Genomic DNA, 22,219 nt, shown 5'->3' with positions numbered 1-22,219 from the left:
CGGGTCTACATACGGTGTCTGTACAAATTTCATACCGCTAAAATTTTATCATATGCGACAACTCCAAGAATAATTAACAATCAACACATGATTTCAGCGTGCAAATAACTTTTATTTCAGATTTTGTGAACATCAAAAGAAACATGTGAAAACTGCTAAATTAATCGTTGCGCAAAGTGCAAAGTCAGTGTGGTTCCAAATTTAAATTTCATCATTTCTTGAAAAATATATCCAATGACGTTTGCTTCTTTGCCGCGAACTGTTGGGTTCTAGCAAAGTCAAGAATGTTTCTTAATTGAAGGACTTTGACGCTGTCAACATCTTGTGTTTCCAGCCACCTTAAACTTGCTTCTAAATGTACTACTGCTTCAGACACTTTTGGTGGGGGAGTTGGGGTGCCATCGTCATCGTCATCGTCATCATTATCGTCACTGGTTTCAGGTTCTGATTGTGCAGCTTCATTCTTCCTGCTGACATTTGTAACAATTTCGTCATCTGATATGTGTTCGTATATAGGGCAGATGTCATCTACTGAATACCAGTTAAGGATATCATGATGACTGTGCTCGTATTTTTTGAGTGCTTCTTCTGCTAAACGTACGTCGTCTTCAGTGAATCCTGTAAATTCAAGCTCATCGTCACTATCATTTTGTGTCGAGGGCGTAAAAGCTGGCCCAAGACCCTTTATCCAGCATCGTTCAATGCAGCGTGCAGTGATAGCATCCCAGGCTTTACCTCCAAGGTGACATACTTCTTTTAAGTTGAGTAATGCCAATGATGTGTCGACGGATGCGTTATTATCTGCTACCATTCCCTTTATCATTTCACGGCGATAATTTTGTTTAAATACGGAAATTATGCCTTGGTCAATTGGCTGGATTTCTGACGTAGTGTTTTTTGGGAGGTACGAAACTTGATCTTGCCATCACTGCTGACAAGATTTTCCGCTGGGGGTTGGGCAGGGCAATTATCCAGCAGGAGGAGAGCTTTTTCCTCCAGCTTGAGTTTTCGTAAATGAGCCCGAACATCTGGAACGAATGTTTTGTGAAACCAGTCGTCAAATATGGAGCTATTCATCCAAGCATTCTTGCTGTTAGTGTACTGAAATGGAAGTGCCTTCATATTTACATGATGAAAACATCTGGGAGCTTTCGATTTTCCAATCATCAGAGGTCTGACTTTGTGGCTGCCAGACTTGTTAACACAAAATAAGAGAGTCACTCTGTCCTTCCTCTTCTTGAAACCTTCTCGTTTGTGACTGTCAGTCTTGGTTGCAAGGGTGCGATCGGGTAACATTTTATAACATAAACCAGTCTCATCGCAGTTGTAAACTTGGTCGGCTGTGTAGCAACCGTCCTCCAGCAACTTTTTAAGCCCAATCGGGTAGGAATTGGCAGCCTCTTTGTCAGCGGAGCGGATTTCCCCAGACACAAGAACTTGGCTGATAGCGTGCCTTTTCTTGAATCTGTCTAGCCAGCCATTACTCGCCTTAAATTTGGAATCATCTCCATTGATACGGCGATCAAATTTCTCTGCTTGGGCTTTCAGAATTGGGCCAGAAATTGGAATACCTTCTGAGCGAGCTTGTACAAACCATTGGTACAAAGCTGAATCTAGGACATTGTCATTAGCTAACTTAACCCTTTTACGCTGTAAACCAGTTTCCTCTTCAAGAATGTTGGGTAGACTACGGAGCTTTCCTTCATCTGTTTTCCACCCTCGCAAAGTGGACTCGCTGATTCCTAGATCTCTGGCAAGCTGAGTTTGTTGTTTGCCCTTCTTTAGTTGATCTAGGGCACACAGTTTCTCTTTAGCAGAAAACGACTTGCGTTTTTGAACTTGCTTTTCCATAACAGTAAAATATTTTTTTATATAAGCAAACAACGTACACAGATAAAGCTCGATAACTAAGTAATGAAGGCCTGCAATGGTTACGAATCACTTTTTATATAAAACAAAATTAAGCTGAACGGATGTACAATTTCATACCCTTTTAATTTACAGATAATAAAGTGGATATTATTTACTTTAAACTGTTTGTTGTTTGATCACACCGCCAAGCACAGCATACATGTTGGCGGCTTTCGTCCTTTGATGTTTATTAAATTGTGCGACTCTTGTATCAACCACAGCTTTGTCTGCTGCTTGGCTGTGATTGCAGTTAAATAAGAAGCCCATTCGGCTATTGTTTGAGCAACAACTGTATACAGAATTTATGGAAGACAGTCACAAAGACGATTTACTGGCTTTACTCATGGATCCGTAATAAGTAACACTTCCGATAATGTTTACTTCGGCTTAACAATTCAAAAACCTAATGAAACCAGTTTTCTCTTCTAGAGTAGAATACGGAGCTTCACCACAACCTGTTCAAATTGATAAATTTCAGAAGCCAAGCGTTGTACACACTATTTCTCGTACGTTATATATATCGTATTATTTTAGAATTCATACACGATCACTTCTCCAAAATCACTTAAAGAACCTAGATAAATTGTTAAGTTCCGATCGTTTATTATTAAAAGTCATACGCGAATTCTTCCACCAAATTATAATAAACGTTTTACACACTATTTCTCGTACGTTAAACAAATATTTTCACGGTCCGATAAAAATACACGTAAATGAATTTCAAATTTCAGGAACCAAGCCACGATCATATTATTTTAAAAGTCACAACTAATCTCATGCCCAAAATGAAGTTAATTTCTTGTTTTGTTTTTTTTACTTTTCTCCAAATTTTTTTTCTCCATGTGTGAATGAATATACGAAATTTCGGGAGCCATGCTACGACCGCGTTATATCCGAATTCGCGTTATGGCGGGGCGCGTTATAGCGGGGTTCCACTGTACTGCTATCAAAATAGGTTTTCATGTTTGCAAAGGCAGCCAAGAACAAAAAAACTTTGACAGAACTTATCTCAAGAAACCCTTTGTAGCAAAGTCAATAGAAAATGGCTTAGGTGTTCTGCACAAAAGTAGAACATTAGTTTTTTACAATTGCTTGGAGTCACCTGGATATTTTTTTGATTTTCATATACAAATGCTTAATAAATAATGAGTAAGGTACTTGATTTTCTTGTGAAACACATTTGGAATGTATACTCTGTGCTGAAAAAGCTGTTGGGATAAAATAATTAGCATGGCATTGGTGGGTGTAATATTTACAAACCATGTCACTGTGTTAATTTTGTAGAAGGCAAGTTAGTGTTATTGTCTTTTTTGTTTTTAATAATAAAAATTTATACCTGTGCCTAGAGCAGCTGTCTCCAATAAATTCTCAATTTAATTAACATGGCAAACGACTATTAACGACTGATTAAGATTAAAATAACTTGCAGATAGGTATTGTTTTGTACTGATCTTCCATCTCTTGCATTAATATGTGTATCAGTAAAGCAAAGGTATTGCATCGATATATCGATAAATTGTTGATTTATTCCCCTCTACCGATGGGGGCCTAATAACTAAATAAACACAATGGGATCAAATTGTCAACACTTTTGACATAATAAATGGTTAATAAATCAAGTGTGTCATTAAGTCTCTTTGTTGTTTACCAACTGCACATAACAAATCAAAATGTGATAAACACAAGTCATAATTCATTTAAAGCATTAGTGAATATACAGTACATGTACAATTAACAAATTCACATATGTGTACAGTATGATGACATCGCAAAATAAAGATGGACTTGATTCTATTATCCTGCAAACTCATTAATCCAGACATATTCACTGGGAATGAAGGTGTCCGGATTAACGTGGTTCCACTGTAGTTGCTATACAAACCACACAACTACTACAAAGCCAACCTAAATACAGTACTGAGTGGTTACTGATCAAGGCTGCATCAGCCATTCTAGAGACAGTGTCACAACTGTTTCCATATGCTTGCTATGAAAGCCATACTGTTGCTATGGAAGCCATCCCAAACATAATTCAGATAGAAAAGAAAAGTTCCTACCTGACATAAATGGCTCAGATATTCTGAAAATAAGCTTTCCATATGGTTATGTAAACCACGCCTATACTATGAGTCACCGTAAACAAATTTTTTAAAAAGATCATGTTTAAAATGTTCCAAGTTTCCTAGATTTTGATTCGACTGTTCTAAAGGTGTCGAAAATAGTTTTTCCACTTAATTTCTAAGGAGTCATCCAATATAAAATTTTGAAAGAGTGTGCCGCTAGAAACACTCCTACCAAGTTTGAATGAAACTAGCTTAAAATGTCTGGCAAAGACTTTGAAAAAGACTACCCATATGGTTGCTATGGAAGCTACAAACACCGCTCAGGAATCAATGCAGACAATCTTTGATACTGCATTGAAAAGTAACATTCATAACAAGTTTATTTGAAACTGGCTCAACTATTCAAGAAAACCAATAAAAAGGTTTTCAAACTGGTTAAGGAAGCCACATAGAATATACAGCCGCCACCATAGAAACAATTTAGAATAGCATGTCTTTCAAAACATTCCTAAAGGATCTAATCCAAATTAGCAAAGATAATTTAGACAAAATGATAAAACAGGTGTTCTATTTTGGTTGCTAAGGAAGTCATATTGTTGCTGGGGGAGGCATCATGAAATAAAAGCTGGTAAAGCATGACCTGCATTACATTTAAGCAAGCCTGACTGAAATGTTTTTGAGAATTTGAAAATAGCAATGTGCACGGATAACATGATGGATGCAGGACAATGTCAGACAGAGACACACATCACAAACCAACTTTTGCGTTACATACAGGTCACATAAAACTGACAATATGGTGCCAGATATTTGTGCCTAAAAATGCAATTAAATGAACGAGTTTTGTGAACAATGACTCTAACGCCTCCTCTTACCTTTCTTCTTTGGTGTCTTTTGAGCATCTTCAGAGTTAGAGGTGTTCTCCTTGTTTTCCTTTGAAGAATCATCTCCGCCCGAGTCACTGAGGGAGGCCTGTGGGGAGGAGGAACCGGTGTTGTTACTAGTAGAGTTTACAGTACTGGCTACAGGTGGCTTCATCTGAGGGGGCTTTCTAACAGTCTGCTACAGAAGAAAGAGTCCCATAAACGGGGGTCAAGCTAGACTTTAGCTTTTAGGGAGAAGCGCCTTCTCCTTTTGAACACAATAGGGAGAAGTTAGAGCTGAATTTAGAGAATAAAGAGGTGGAAGCAAAGCAAAAAATGCAATATATATATATATATATATATATATATATATATATATATATATATATATATATATATATATATATATATATATATATATATGTATATATATATTGCATTTAGTAGAGGATGGCTGTTTTTGCAGCCATACTGCATGTCAGATTGGCAACATTTTCATCTAACTCCTTACCTTCTGCAAGTACCAAGTGTTGTCGCACAGAAGCCTGCTAAGCTGCCAGCCTTCTAGCACTGTTTGTGATGTGATGTGATGTGATTTTGATTTTTTACATAGCTTTAACAATTTTTCCGTCATATCACTATGATGTCTGCAATGTGGCAGTTTATAGTGATATCTAGCACTGGGGCATCATGCCGCAGACATGTAGCATGATGTCCCACCCAGTCACATTATCCTGACACCAGGCCGACCAGTCCTAACACTAACCTCTTAATGCTGAACGCCAAGCGAGGCAACTGTTAGTACCATTTTTGTAAGTCTCTGGTATGACTTGGTCGAGGATCGAACCCATGACCTCCCGCATCCGAGGCGGACACTCTAACCACTAGTCCACCGGAGCGGTACAGCACTGTTTGTAGGCTAAACACCAGGGCATCATAAATAGCTACTTGAGTTAGTGCTCATTATGTCTAGGTTTTAAATATCAATCTTTTCCAAAGCAAACTATGTAATTTAAAGAAAATAAAAATTTAAACACTCGCTAAAGTTCTTGAATTTGCATTATAATAAAAACAACACGTAGTCCATGAAATGCCTTCAAACTGAAGTAGGTGACCAGTACAGATCAGACTTCTCACTATATATCTGTTTGTTTTAGCTACCAATGACTGGAATATTTCTTTGGGAAAAGATTGTAAAAAGAAATCCATCTCTCTTGCATTTTCACTTAAGTGAAATGCTGGCATCGAATCTGTTGTAAAATTGTCCAAATGTTCTGGCCCTACGTGTTCCAACGATTCAAGTGTTTCATCCTCAGATTCAGATAAATCTGAAATGTCAGGGTCAAAACTGGACTTAAACTAATGTCTGATCCTTCGTCTTAAATCTGATCATTAAAGTCTACGTCATTTGCAATACCACCACATTCAAATCCTTCAAAACTTTAGCCGGAATCATCTGAATACATTAATGTTCCCATTTGGTTTCAATGTCACACAGCTGACCTCATTTTCAGTGGAAATTCCTGCTTACCGGCTGCAGAACTACTAATAGAATGCTTTCATCATTTTATGAAAGGACTACTTTCACTGGCTAAATATTGTTAAAAAGACTGATGTTCGCAACTGCTTCCAATGTAAAGCTTTAATATGAAACGTTTATATGTCTCTGGGGTTTAAAAGACCTAGGCTGGAAATGCATATTTTAGCCAACAGGAACAGAGAAAGTATTGTTAGCAACTTGTATATATGTCTCTGGGGATACAAGGCTATTAATAGCGTAGTATATAAGAATTAGCAAAAGGTAAAAGAGTTAAAACAACTGGACATCACAAGTTTTCAGGTGAAAACCCTATGGCAACATGACTTTTGGTTAAGCAGAGTTGTGATACCAAGATTTTTAAAATAACTGCCATTTTCATTTAGGACCAGCTACATGTCTTAACACGTATTTTAGTGAAAACCCCATGATGACAGGACCATCCATTTTGGAGCAATATTAACAAGATTTTCAAGACATCAGATTGGCACCAGTTTTACTGAGGATCAACTAGACATCGTAAGGAGTAGAAATAAGATTTCAAGATGGCTGCCATACTGGACTTCAGACCATCACCATTTTTATTCAAGACCAGCTAGATATCACAGGAGTCAGTCAGTGTTGATATGACCATCAATGTAGAAGATTAGCAACACAGTTTTCAAGATGGCCACTGCAGTTGCCATATTGGATTTAATAACTGCCACATTTTCAATCAAGACCAGTATGACATCATAGGAAGTCTTTCAGTGAAAACCCAATGTTGATATGACCATCATTCACGAGGTGTAGCAAGAACAATATTTTCAATATGGCCATTGTGGCACTCTTATTGGATGTCCGAACAGAATCATTTGTATTTATGACCAACTAGACCATGGAGTAAATGTCTAAGGTTTCCAGGCAATTATCTAAGTAGTTTAGGAGGAGAAGCAGTAACAAATTTGTGCTAACAAGTGGACGACAAATTATGGACAACATATCATCCCATAAGCTTGTCTGATCATTTACCAGTGCAGCTAATACATTTTTAAAATTCCTTTCAACTTCAGTGTTGAAACCATCACCAATGCTGTTCAGCAATAACAAGATATCAAATTAGCTGTTGTGGTGAATGCAGTTTGGTACCATTTTCATTCAAGACCAACATGACTTCATTCAGGATCAATAAGACATCATAAGATGTCTTCTTGAAGTTGATGGAGTAACAATAAAAAAAAAAAAATTCTAGATGACTGTGATAGTGGCCATCAGACAAGCAGTTTCCATTTATGACCATCAAAGAAGTATTTTGGTGCATGTGTGTGATTTGAATTTTTAACTTAGCTTTAACAATTTTTTAGTTATATCACTATGATGTCTGCAGTGTGCCAATTTATAGTGATGTCTAGCAATGAGGCCTCATGCCGCAAATAGCATGATGTCCCACCCAGTTACAATATCCTGACACCAAGCCAACCAGTCCTAACACTAACCTCTTAATGCTAAGTACCTAACAAGGGAGCTATTAGAACCATTTTTCTGTCTTTGGTAAGGCTCGGCCAGGGTTCAAACCTGCAACCTCTCCCATCTGAGGCAAACACTCTAACCACTAGGCCACCATAGCGGTAAATCTTTTGGTCAAAGTACAGTATCAATATGACCAGCCATCTAGGATAATAAGTGGTGCTCTACAGTTTCATATTTTGCATTAGGTTACTTTTTTTTTTTAAGAAATAGAAAATCCCTGATTTTTGTCACTAGTTATACTGGCTATTTGATATCTTATGGGTTCTTTTAGGATGCAATTTGGATTATACAGTATACAGCTTAGCCGTACTTCAGCTGCGCACTTATCAAAAAACAGCTCAATGTGGTCATTTTCAGTTAGTGGACTTCAAAGGTAAATTGAAAAAAGTCAATAATTATTTTTAAAATATACTTTTTATATATTTTGAAATTCAATAATTGTCTTTTTGGAAGCTGGTCCTTCTCTGGCTAAATTCATTCTCCATTTTCAAAACCCGCTTCACTAATTAAGGCCGATTTTTTGGAGCATGTTGGAGCAACCATTCAAGGTAGCCATGTCGTATGATCATGTACAATTTCTGGAAGTACAATTCTGTACCTATCACTGTTTCTGAAGTACACAGTATCTGTACAGCACCCCATGAGCAAGATTTTCAACATGGACACAGTACCCACACTGGATGTCTGAGAATTATGATTTTCATTTAGGACCATAGGCCAAAATAGGTTTTATAAAATAAATAAAAATACAGGATGTGGCTTTAATAATCACTTGTCTGGCCTGTACCCTGGAAGAAGTTGCCAATGCTTGACCCAGCCCATGGGATCAACGAGTATATAAAGTTTCATATCAGTCTTCCAAATAATTTAGAAGAGTAATAGCAAACTTGAGGTAATGGATGGATATATGACAAAGACCATCCCATAAGCTCTTCTAGTATATAACCAATAGATCATAAAAATTACTGCAGCAAAGTGAATTTTCATTATATAACCCAGAGTAAGTTACATAATAAAGCAAGAGAGGCAAAATCCTTGATACACAAATTCAACTTTTAAAAAATATAAACCATGTTCTTAAAATTAAATATATAAGACTTTCTTAGCAAAACCTTATTGCTGAATGTATCCCAGGACAAAATGGTGGTCTCCATTAGTTGCCTCTAATGACATGAATAAGCATGCATCAGACCAAAACTACATTCTTGATCTTGCTGGCAGGAACAAATGGCAATGGCATCTATAAATGTGTCTCAAGGTTTCTCATCTGACAAGTGACAAAAGACAAATCAACAATAATTTTTGAACATGTGAGAAGTTAAAAGTAGCAATTAGTCATAATCCCTTAACTTGCGTGAAGACTTATGGACTCTAGTAGTATAAATAATACTGAAAAATTCTGGACTTCATTTGTGCTAGGGATATATGGATATATCTTTACCATTGGCCACAATAGATTTTTAACATATCACTTAGTTTCTCCAATGCCAAAGTACAAATAAATATTGGATTTGCTTTGACATAAAATAACAGAGCAACAGAAATTCTAGTATTTCAATCAGAAAATGTTATTGATCAAAAGTGCCAGGCCCCAATAAAATGAAACAGAAACCAAATCAGTTTCAATTAGAGCAGAATTACATCAAGTCCTGCCAAGACTAAACAGATAGAATGTTGTGTTGCACATACTTCAAGTCTGCACTTCATTTACTAGAGGATGCAATATTTTGAAATGGGGGGGGGGAGGAGGATCATGCACTAGACATATTTTCATTTTCAAGATAACAACTGCCTGGGCAACTTTCGAGTGTTACCATGGTTATAAAGTCTATTATGATAAGGTCTGAATTTGACAGTCATTATCGTGTGCTATAATAAATTTTCAAGGTAATCATAATTTGAAAGTAACAATGAATATGGACCATGCTGTATGATAAAGTTTGAGTCTGACAATAATTATGAAGTGTACTATAATAAATTTTCAATTTGACCATAAAAATGGAGTATGCTATGATAAATTCAGTGTTGCTGATGAAAGCAAAAGCACTCCTTGCAGTATATTTCGATGTTTCTATCATAATTTTAATCTTTCTATTTGTTTTCATTATTGCCAGAATTTTAGCAGTGATAACAAACAAAAATGAATCATTTAGTTAAAATTACGCAAATTAATTTTAGGAAAAACATGCTGACAAGAAGTTTTAAGAGAATATATTTTATGTGTGAAAAAAAGTATGGCTAATTCAGCAGCAAATCTGTTCCTATGAAGACCCAGACCTGCTGTCACATAATGCAATGGAAGATCTGGGTTTATGCTATTACTAGTTGGGTGTACACTATACTGCGGCAATCATGTTTTCATGGTGCATTTAAGCGTGTAAATTACCTCTATCACCTCACTTAAGGCTGGCCAGTTCTCATCACTCAAGGAACCAGAATTCTGCAATGGAAAATAAATAATCATCTAATTATCAAATAAGATTTCAAAATAATACATTTAGTGACATGACAATTAGTAATCATGTCATCATCAAAGGAAATGGCAAAATAACACATTTAATGACATGACAATCAGTAATCATGTCATCATCAAAGGAGATGGCAAAATAACATTTAATGACATGACGTACATCTGTTGTACGCACAAGTTGATGATTTTGAACATCAGATTAATGAAGCATTAATGCATCAATAAAGACTTGTATTTTAGGGCATGTTAATGGAAAAGACATTATATTATAAATTCATTCATTCAAATGAACACAGCCAACAGACAGCTAGTCTTAATATGAAAATGATTATTGACTGGTTCATTATAAATGAGATATTAAAAGTTGGATCTTTAGTCGCAACATGTCACATGTTTGATTATACCTGATGGTGCATGCATCAACCACGGTTTATTCCAGAAATGGAAAAAGTGGGATTCATTGGCCCTTACCAAGGGTCTTAAATATCCAAACCCATTTCTTGTTTATTCAAAAAATAAGGTTCATTACTAGTATCCCCTCTCACACATTTTCCATGCTAGAATTTGAAATTCGTCATTGCCATCCTGCACGTACATTTTTTCCTCCCTATATTCTTAATTGGTGAATAAATGTAGCAGTGGTTTGCTGATGATTTTATCTTCTCTGATTTTGGTTTTCTATCCATGATTATCAACCCTGTCCTCTTAATTTGTATCTAAGCCAATCAAAATCAATAAGAGATTTAAGTCAGCCAATGACATAGATTGTCTTGCCTTTATTTGGAGAAGAGTGCACTTTATCCAGTAAGCCAGCAATGGATGCCTCAATTCAATCATTTTAAAACCAACAGAAACAAATTTTTTAACTTTATTTTCTAAGCTCTTTTTTATGCAATATGTGGGCACCATTTCTTGCACCTGCAATGAATAGGGTCAACAGCACAATCATAAAGCCTAAAATGAACAATGATCTCACCATCATGTATTTACTTTTTATGATCTACCCATAAATTGCTGCAAGTAATCATTTTCAAAACACTGGACACAAACATCTGGATCACCTACTCCACTTTCACTTCACCAGGATAAGCTAGAACTCTTTATGACAAGATGAATGACACTCATCCCATGCTGATTTTCAAAATGTCATTATTAGTTACAGAATCCCAACATGTACACAATGCATTAGTCTCGATATAAATATGTATAGATTCAGAGTTTGTACAGCAGCTAAGTGGAACAGTCTTTTAGGCAACATTGTAATGCAATACTGAACTAGCTATTATGTCAAATTTAAATAGTCTGCATCAAGTCTGAATAGTGAATTCATAGCTAGGATTCAGTAAAAAAACAACTGATGAATTGAAACATTATTAACAACCTCTGTATGAATAAAAATTTCTCCCAAATTATTGACACTGACACCATGTGAATTCTTTGTAAACACATTAATGAAAATATACATGATGTGTATCCAGAAATCAGAAAGCATTTGTGCCTACATTATGTGGCACCTCATCAAGTGTTTAATACCTTTTTAAGGAAATACTTTTTACTTGTACTTTTGCTTACAAGTAACATCAAACTATTAAGAAAACCAGCAGATCCTGATCTGCTGAAGCGTAATGCATCTGCAGAAGGGTCTATGTTGTTTGTCCTACTGTTTACTCTTAACAAACTGCAAAGACCCAGATCTGCTGGTGCATTATGCAATGGCAGATCTGGGTCTGTGCTGTTTGCAGTTGGACTTGTGAATATATACAGTACTAGTTATAATAATTATAGTTTGCATTGTAGCAACTGGTGCATCGCAGAAGGCCCCATAATAATTTGCACAGCTGGATCTTAAACGCAAAAACTTCTGTTCCAAAACACAAGTTGTGAGAAAATGGGCATTCAGGAGCCGTAACTCTTGATGATAGGGAATGATGGAAATTCAACTCATTCAAAGTCTTATGAAGAAGAAAGTGCATGATAACTTTTGCAGAAATGCACTATTCCTTAGTAAAGTCAAGATGTGGAAAGCCAACTCAGGAGGAAAGGCAACTCTTCTTGAAGATAATAGTGAACACTTGAAAATAACACTTGAAAATAAAACACGTTGAAGGGGTAATCAATATAAAAGTTGCATAGTAAATTTGATTGAATCCAACCAAGCATAATTAAGTACTGCTGCAGAATTCAGAATAAATGTGATCTACAATTAGGGGCCATAACTCCTGAAAATTTCATGGATTCTTTCAGTCAAACCTGCACAATGTCTGAACAATCTGAAATCACATGCTAAGCTTTTGTCCAAATCCTAGAACTTTCAATAAAGTCAAATTCAGAAGGACAAGCAGCCTGGAGGCCAACAGCTCTTCTAGGCAAGACTAAATCTATCAGGCAAAACAAACTGTTTTTCTGGTCTGCCATCCATACCTGGATTTTGTTGCCAACCCAAGTACTTTCTTCACCCAGGGTGAGAAGAAAAAAGAACAATTATATTTAAAAAAATCAAAATATGATTTGTGCATCTAACTGAGCCAGTTTAGCCCAGTACTTGATATGTTTAGCACAGTATATATAGTAATCATTATAATAATAATAATAATATATACTGTTACAAAAATAAATAAAAACACCTACCTACCGACTAACCTTGATTTTAAATGCAGTGCAATAGGAAACACATTTTGTTTTGGCCATAATTGGCTCAAACAAGTCATTAAAAGAATGTCTATCCCAAACAGCAAAAGAATGCGTGGAATTGTTCTTAAACTATGGTAGTTATAAGCACTACACCATGTAATGATAACAATTTAATTGTCAAGTGCAGTAACTCCTTCCAAAATGGAGTTGACAAGACAAAACTCATTAACCCTTTACCTCATACAACCGTCTTTGGACGCCTTTACAAAAGTCGCATAGAAGCGACTATTGACGCTTCTACAAAAGTCCCATAGAAGCGCCTTTTTACGTCTGCTGTAAACAACGGCCATTTTAAGCCGGTTTTCGTAGCGCCACCTTCGGGGAAAACCCCTTATTAGATACTACATTCATTTCTGTGAATGACAATTACGTCAGATCACGTGGTCACTGTTTATGTACTGGTCGATATCTGCTATTTAAAGTAACTGGGTCGTAATCTCCACTCTCCAAAATGGCGGTCGCGGATTTCATTCAGTACTTACGAAGTTTTCATGATTAGAATCACAACTATGAAAGATTCAATAACCTAGGTAAAGGCTCTGATATTGATATAGGCTGCAATTAGTTTTTATAAATTATCAAATTTAGGTGACTTAGTGATGTAGACACAGATGAAAAACTTGTAAATTTCGAGTATGAGAAATGGCAGCTCTACGGTTGGTCACACGGCCTCACTGATCTGACGGTGAACGAATTCTCTCCAGATTTTAAAGCACATAACAAATTCTTCCGTGATAAATAATTACACAGCTGTAACAATCGGACTTTACTCTTAAATTGTTCCACATGTAATAGATGTGTACCAAAAATGTAAAATGGTTAAAATTGCTGTTAAACGTAACATACACTACATTGCTTAATAGTTCACAGGCAAGCTATGCGTATGCGGTCGACTAGGTAACCTGTGTTCTATGTACAGCGAGCTGCACTTTGTCACAATGCTCTATGAGGTAAAGGGTTAAGGGTACATCTAGGGCTGTGAGATAATGGACTCGCAACACTATAATGGACTATGTGGAATGGTTCCTGAGCTATGCTTGTTACAGGACTCTTAAGAAGTGGATGTAACAGAAAAGGGGCAATAACTCTTAACAAAACAGAACTTTAAAAGACAAAACTGTTAAAAGGACATGTATACAGGGCATTACATAAAACTACAAGTACATTAGCAGGTACAGATATTTGAAGTAATGGGGATTTAGAGTTGCTCCACAACAGTAGTACTGAAACTAGAAAATACAGTCAACTGCCCTGGAAGAATTTGGGATGTAAATTACCTGGCAGCAAATGTTTAGTAAATGCCCTGCATGTACAGTAATAAGCAAGCCACCAACCAAATGACCTCCAATTCTGTGCAAGGGTGGTTAGATGCAATAACTTCCTCATCTCAAAAGATAGTAATGATTTAAGGCAGTAGGTGAATATTACAGCTGCCTGATATTTTTATAAATGTGTATACTGGAACAATATAAAATGCTTTATAATTATTTTTAAGAGTTAAAATAAAACAAACACATTTAAAAGTTAACATCTGATTACCAGATAATTTATAAAATATCTCTGTTGACCTCCAGGAATGAAGCATAATAAAAAAAGGAGAGGTGCCTTCAACATTATGTGGTTCATTTTTTGTTGGGTCTTTAAATTTGGGGGATGGGGTGGGCAAAAACAAAATCTAGAAAAATTGTGACATCATGAATATTTTTTATATTATAGTACAATCCAAAAAGCTTGCAAGGTCAGTAGAACAAGAAGGATTAGTCACTGTGACCTACATTTCACTGGCAAGTAGAACCATCTAAGAAAAACCATACCTATCAAGTTCTTAGTAAAAACACTGGTATGACAACAATAGGTCAGTGTAATCTACTTCTGTCCATATGGTGAATGGTACCTTTTAATATGAATACACCTATCAAGTTTCATGACTATATAAAATGGTGTCAGCAGAGCCGCTAAATGCACGCCCAAGGTAATAACTGAGCATAATGGTCAAGTCCCATGACCAACTTCTGCCCATAAAGAGTAGTTGCCTTCCAAGGTGAATAATACTGTACTACTTTATTCAAAGGGGTGACATTTTTTTGTCATATACTACTTTGTTTGAAGCTCTCTTACAAAAATGTACAATAATGTACATCATACAAAAAGTTAACAGTTACTATTTAGTTAGGAATCTTTATGGTATATGTATTATAAATAATAAATTCTATTATAATTTATTACCAATACATGTTCATGTCATCTCTTCTTAAACACTATGTGTGTGTGATATAGATTTTTAATGTAGCTTTAAAAAAATTTCAGTCATATCGCTATGTCTGCAGTGTGGCAGTTTATAGTGATGTCTAGCACTGGGGCATCGTGCCACAGACATATACACCACTCCCTCAATAACTCCCGCCTTGATAACTCGCAAACCTGCTTATAACGCGGGGTCAGGCGTAGATCCCATTTATTAAACCAGAAAATACCCCAAAAATTGATCCCTATTTGTTGAACTTGAAGAAAATTGTGATCAAAATTGGTAACGGTGTATCGCTCGTTTTATCGTCGTAAAACAGTAGATATAACCTGGACATTTTTATCAACACTATGAAATATCAAATTTAAAAATAGGCCATACAATTTTTTTACATTTTCTTTCCAAACAACATTCCTAGTACACTGCAATTAATGGTATGTAAGGAAATTTCGATCATTGAAAATGTCACTTATGCCAAGTGGAGGCAGTACTTTAATAAATAGAAATTCAATAATTATTTATCAATTGAAATTTGTGTTCTAGTTCTATTTTTATAGTTCCTTTTAAGTGTAATTGTCATAAATGTAATGTGTTCTCTTGAAATTAAACATGAAATGCGTCAATCTAGCGTAACAGCTATGTCCGAGAGTGTTTCCGAGACCCTAATTAAGTGCTGACCGTGTTTTGATAACTGACTTCCAGAAGTATTTGTTGTATTGTTGCACTGATCTAAAAGATGGCCTCCTTTGTATTATCACGTAAATTATGTCTTTTGAATCAAATAAAGGAGGTGGAATAAAAGAAAAGTTAAAAGGAATGAAAATCCAACAAACTTAAAATCTAGCAGCCCCAGTCGTATGTCAGGTGAACCACTTTATTTGATAAATCAAACACTTATAAATGTTACTGTGTATGTTACATAAACTACCTTAAATTAACCGGCTCTTTTATAACTGTGATCAAAGATAACAAGGCAGCCAAGCAAAATGAATACTTCCTATCATAAAGAGCTTTATTTCACAGACACATTCCACTGTGGGCAAGCGAGTTTCAGAGAATTCGTGAACTGGCACTCAAGGATGATAAGACATTTTATTATTACTTCCAATGAAATCACGACATCAATATTGTACTAACTGAACAATACAAAAATTGAGTTTCAATGCAGACGATTCTCACATGAAATAAATGTCGTATGTTTTTGTAAAAAAGAAATCTTGTTTGGCGGTGTATCAACAGTTAGTCTAGTTCCCTACTCTTGGGACTTCCGATTTGGCAGGATCATATTAAACACCATTATGGGAACCAGACTCATCAAAAAAACAAAAAGAAGCGATGTAATACAAAGATTTTTTTTTGCGTACATGTGATGGTTATTGAAAACAATTATAAGGAACAATCTTTCAAATGTTGGACATTCTGAAAATAACTGTTATTTAAACAGAATAACGAACAACTTCATTAGAAAAAGCGCATTATTAAACATTATCAACATGATTGTAAAATGATGATTCAGTCAATAAACAGTCCAGTTCCATAAAACAGCCCCCCCCCCCATGGTTTTATTGATGTCAAAGAGATTTTTTCCCATTTTTTTGTAGGTTCCTCGGTAACTCACGCCTCACTTATAGTGCGGTCTATGTTTGTGGACCCTGTTGTGCTCAAGTTATCGAGGGAGAGATGTAGCATGATGTCCCACCTAGTCACATTATGCTGAAACCAGGCCGACCAGTCCTAACACTAACCATCTTAATCCCGAGTGCCTAATGAGGTAGCTGTTAGTACCATTTTTTATAAGTCTTTGGTATGACTCGGCTGTCATTCAAACCTGTAACCTACCACATCGGAGGTAGACACACTAACTACATGGAAACCAAAGCGATGTTAAACATTGTATGTGTGTGTGTGATTTAGATTTTTAATGTAGTTTTAACAATTTTTCAGTGATATCGCTACGATGCCTAGCACTGAGGTATCATGCCGCAGACATGTAGCATCCTAACAGTAACCTCTTAATGCTGAGTGCCAAGCGAGGCAGCTGTTAGTACCATTTTTGTAAGTCTTTATTATGACTCAGCCATGATTCAAAGCCGTGACCTCCCGCATCCAAGGTGGATGCTCTAGGCCACCGGAGAGGTCGTTAAACACTGCAATATATTCTGCTAATGGAAGCTTATTCCAATGAACTGTACCAGAGTGCTGAAAGCTTTTCTTAAATTGCACTGTTCATATCAGTGTATGAAGGTTCCAGGTTTTTATATACCTGAATTAGCCAAGTGTTGAGTAAGGTCTAAATAAATCATGATACCATAATTTAGCCCAGCTCCATGTAGACACTGCCAGGTGAAAATCAATCCTTCACGTACTGTAAGCCATTTTATTTCCATAACAATGCATTAATTGTAGAATAATCAATAGCTGCATCTAAAACAGCACAAGCTGCCCTATTCTAAGCTAACAAACCCAATGAATTGAATATCTGGCCAAGTTTCCCTACAACATGGAACAATAATCAGAACTGGAAGAAATATGAATTGTAATATTGAAATTTTCTGTAATATTGAAGTTTTCTGCAGGTAAACATTTCTTGATTCTACTTCTATTTTCTGATGACAAGTACTTTACAAATGTTATCAGTATGGTCATCCAATTTTTAATTGATACAAAAAAGATCTCATCTTGACATTATTTAAACTGATGATAATTATTTTAAAAAATAGTTTAGCATTCACTAATATATCTAGTGTATGTGATGTCCCCAATATAATAAATTTTGTTTTATCTTCCATTGCTGTAGTTTCATTCATCACGGTTCCTGCCACAAATTTAAAAAAGGTTCTAGACCTTTTCCAGACCAAGCATTACAAATTTCCTGACCTAACAATGTGACAAGGTCTATGACAACTAATGAGGCTGTATTCAGGGAGACCGCCACGAGGGAAGAGGATTTCATTGAAAAGAATGAAATAATGGATATAATGGAACCTTATCTTGATTGATATGAAGCTTTGATGCATTTTGATCTTTATTTTGGAAGGCTCTATCCAAGCTTTAAATTTATTAGTTTCTTCCCACAATGGGTTATGAACAGAATGTCCAGGCATTCTTTAAATAATATTAGGTCCACGCTGACACACAAAAAGATCTGTCCAAACATGGCAGATGAAAACAAGTAAATTAAAATGAATATACTCACAAGGACAACACAAAACTCAATGAAATAATCCTTGAAATTGAAAATGCACAGTACAGGTAATTCTCTATGTGTCGATACAAAGATTAGTCAAAATGATGGCATGGACATCTCCTGCCCATTTATCAACTACAGTACTACTTGTTTATCTTGACATCCTTGGGACCAAGGTAATATTGTTGAGATAAACGGATGTCATGGTAAGTGCTGCGGGGAGAAGTGGAAAAAAGAAAAAAATTCAAATTATGTATACAAGTGAAATTTGTGACCAGTTGTCGGTTAAATGGATTTAAACTGAGTGAAAATAAACACTAAAAATGTTGAATGAATGAAGACAAATCATGTCTGAAATATGCTTGTATACTGACAACATGCATTTGTGTATATAATCCAAAATGCATTAAATACTGTACATATGAAAATTTTGTGACTTTGAGTCAAGGTCACATTGTTAGAAAATCCATGTATCAGTCACTTCCCATTAGAAAATACAAATATCACACATAAAAATGGTAGTCTTCATTTGATCTACTTCCCAATGTCAATGAACAGATGTCATCAAACAGTTCACTATGATATTCATTGTTGCCACTAGCACTGGCTTTTTAGTACACCTCTTCCCTGACAACTCATGCACAAAGGTGTCCAAAAACATGAATCAAACTGTAAGAGAGAGAGCGAGTTACAGAGGAACTCCATAACAATATGAAATGATGACATTGCTAGATATCAAGAAAACTGCCCCAGGGGGCGGGGGAGGGCAAACTGAACTGTTTAATGGCTGAATACTCATTTTAAAATTGCATTGGGAATAATTGCCAATAAAATGCTTTTCCTAATAAGTTATTCGTTGTTCTGTAAACATGACCTTTATTTTATACATACTCAACCAATGGAGAGATTGTTAACATTATTCCGACTGGTTTCAACAACCTTCATGTGTATTGCATCACAGCTTTATGTCCTAGCTGAGTAGTCTGGTTTCCTACTCCGTATGCTCCCCGTTTTGTTCTTTACCATAGTGGAATACAATTCGAGGAGCATATGAAGCAGGGAACCAGACTAGTTGTTGATTCGAATTCACAATCAAACAAGATTCCTTTATTTACAATTAGATAGCGAATAGACAGTGAAACAGCCATCAATGCCAAATTTTTTTATTGCACTATTAGTCAAATATTGATGCCATGATTTCAATGCATGTAACAAAGTTTTTCTCATCCCTCAGGAAATCTCTGAATGTCAATTCAGGAACTACAAGTTACCCATAAACTTCTCATTAATAAAATGTAAGTGCAACAAATTTTTTTTTCCAATCAAGTATTCATTTTGCTTGGTCGTCTTGCTATCTGCAATAGCATTTGTGAATGAGTATGCTAATATAAGGTAGTTTAATTATATTACATCAACAAAAGAATTGTAAGAGTCTGATCACTTGAAATGAGTTGACTTGACACTTGGCCGCTACCTCTTATGCAGGTAAGATTTGCATGCCTTTTAATTCCATTCCCCATTTTTTAATACAAAAGATGCAATTTACATGGTAATACAATGAGGTCAGCTTTTAATTCATTGCAACAATACAGCAAATACTTGAGCAAACCCGGTATCAAAACACCATCAGCACTTAATTAGGGTGTCACAGAAATGCTTGCAGACTTTGCTGTTATGGAAGATTAACATATATCATCTTCGGATACAACAGGGCATGTTGTATTTATGATAGTTACACTTAAATCGAACTAAAAGATAGTACTATAACACGAATTTCACTTTATAAAAAACTGATTTAATAGGTAATTTTTATTAAAGTGCTGCTTTTGACATGTTCACTGAGCAAAGCAAAGTTGAAAATTATGCCCAGTAATATTTAAATCTCTAATTTGTTTTTTATTACAGAATAATAAAAATGCAGTCGTTGCCTGTTCTATCTTTAATGGTCCTTTATGCATATAACTAAAACTGTTGAACAGAAACTTATTCTTTTAATAAGAGTGCCCATGACCTTTGCCTTTTGACTCTGAATTCAACAGACTTCTTGCTTATCGTATGTGCAAGCCATCCACCAAGTCTGGGCCAGATCTGTAATGTAGAGCCAATGTTATTGTGCAGAAACCATTTTTCTTCTTTTAGTCACTGACCTTGATGTTCAAAAGCAATAGCTTCTTCCTTATGCCAAGTGCAAGGCATCCATAAAGTGTGGTTGAGGTATGTCATTCATAGAACTAATGTTATTGTGTGGAAACCATTTTTTAAATTTTTTTATTTCAGTCAGTCTGGTTATCATGGCTGATGATGATGAACTAAAATTATTGTGCAGAAAATTTTTCTTAAGTGTGCTTCACCTTTGAGCTAATGACCCTGAAATCCACAAGGTTCTTCCTTACCCAGAGTTCAAGCCATCTACAGTTTGTTAACTGTAGATGGTAGTGAATGAGTTATTTTGCAGAAATAATTTTCCTTCTTTCAGACATTGTGACCTTTACCTTTAAGCCCAAAATCTATAGGGTTCATCCCAAGCCCAAGTCATCAAAAAACATGTCAACTTTACATGGCAGACAATAAAATCTATAATAAAGCTGCAATGTTTACCAAAATTTGTAAGCATGTACACAGCATAATATAATAACCAAACAATGTCTTTCAAAACGATTCCAAAATTGTCCCTTCTCATTATCTACTTGCTAGGTTCAATGTACTTCTGACAACCGTTTAAAGGCAAGACAGTGGTCTTGCTCAACCTACCAACTGTTTTCTGTGCTACAAGTGTCTTTAATTACAATTCAATCTGCAGATCTTTAGTGAATTCTGGTGTATCGGCCAAATAAGGTAAAATATCCTTAAGAATGTTGTGCTATTTCATCCCATTGTTACATATGCTGTACTGTATGTATATGATCTAAGTATATTACTGATGTTGCCTCTAGCTGCATAGGCTCTGATCAGCTGACTGTGAGCTTAATCTGCGCCCTTCCCATGTATGAATACTGTTATGTGCTGAGATCCCTCTTTTACAGTCAGATGTCTGGAGGGGCATATACATAGCTAGCTTAGCCAGCTTGAACAAGATGGGAAATTGTTCTTGATTGTTACGTACAATTTTCCACAGCACATAGGTATTGTCTTAATTTTTTTTTACTTGTGTTCCAAAATAAGATTTTTTCACTAACATTAGCTCTGCCAAAGCTACACTTTATTAAATCCATGCTTTGCCAAATATTATGCCCTATAATGCTTTGTAAGGTCCATCAATGCAATCATGTCCTTTTCAAGACATGATGTTGATCATATAAATATCTTTCCTTTTAGATTCTTATTTATTCAGTTTATCTTGAACCATATTGGCCATTATACTTTTGTAGCACAAGATCCTGCAGGGCAAAGATCAGAAGACAGCACTCTACTTTTATATTTTAATTGGGATTGGCATTCTACCTTTTCTACATTTAGTTTGGAAATAAGACTGAAAGGGTGGTGGTGGTTGACCTGCATGCCATCTGTTTTTGTCCATGAAGTACATACATTGGACTCTTAGTCAACATCATTTTGGGGTTCAAAATCACACACTGGTTTATTCATTAAAACTCTCCCCACCCCCCCAGTCCAATAATCTGATATAGTTCATTAACTTTAAAAATCACTGACACTGTCACTAGCATCAGTCATTATTTGCTGAATGACATCATCTTAAGATGAACCCAGATGGGAAGCAGCCAATTTGATGTTCTATATAGCCT

The 22,219-nt window shown here is 35.7% G+C and overlaps 1 protein-coding gene across 7 annotated transcripts in view; it reads right to left on the bottom strand.

Moving 5' to 3' along the window:
• The window catches only part of LOC149798373 (la-related protein 1B-like), a 142,719-nt gene that overhangs the window by 76,546 nt on the left and 43,954 nt on the right, over positions 1-22,219 (bottom strand). For 5 of the 7 annotated variants that reach the window (XM_089963526.1, XM_089963529.1, XM_089963530.1 and 2 more), the window contains exons 3-4: positions 10,270-10,323; positions 4,850-5,036 (exon numbers count right to left, since the gene is read on the bottom strand). In XM_089963526.1, coding sequence (XP_089819652.1) covers positions 4,850-5,036; positions 10,270-10,323 — 241 coding nt within the window. The remainder of the gene's footprint in view (positions 1-4,849; positions 5,037-10,269; positions 10,324-22,219) is intronic. The other 2 variants (XM_089963528.1, XM_089963533.1) reach the window with 1 other exon arrangement.

This window comes from Sinohyriopsis cumingii, chromosome 6, assembly GCF_028554795.1.
Source record: "Sinohyriopsis cumingii isolate HCF-2022 chromosome 6, ASM2855479v2, whole genome shotgun sequence".
In the NCBI taxonomy this organism is placed as follows: Eukaryota; Metazoa; Mollusca; class Bivalvia; order Unionida; family Unionidae; genus Sinohyriopsis; species Sinohyriopsis cumingii.
This window is presented reverse-complemented; position numbering and strand designations above follow the sequence as displayed.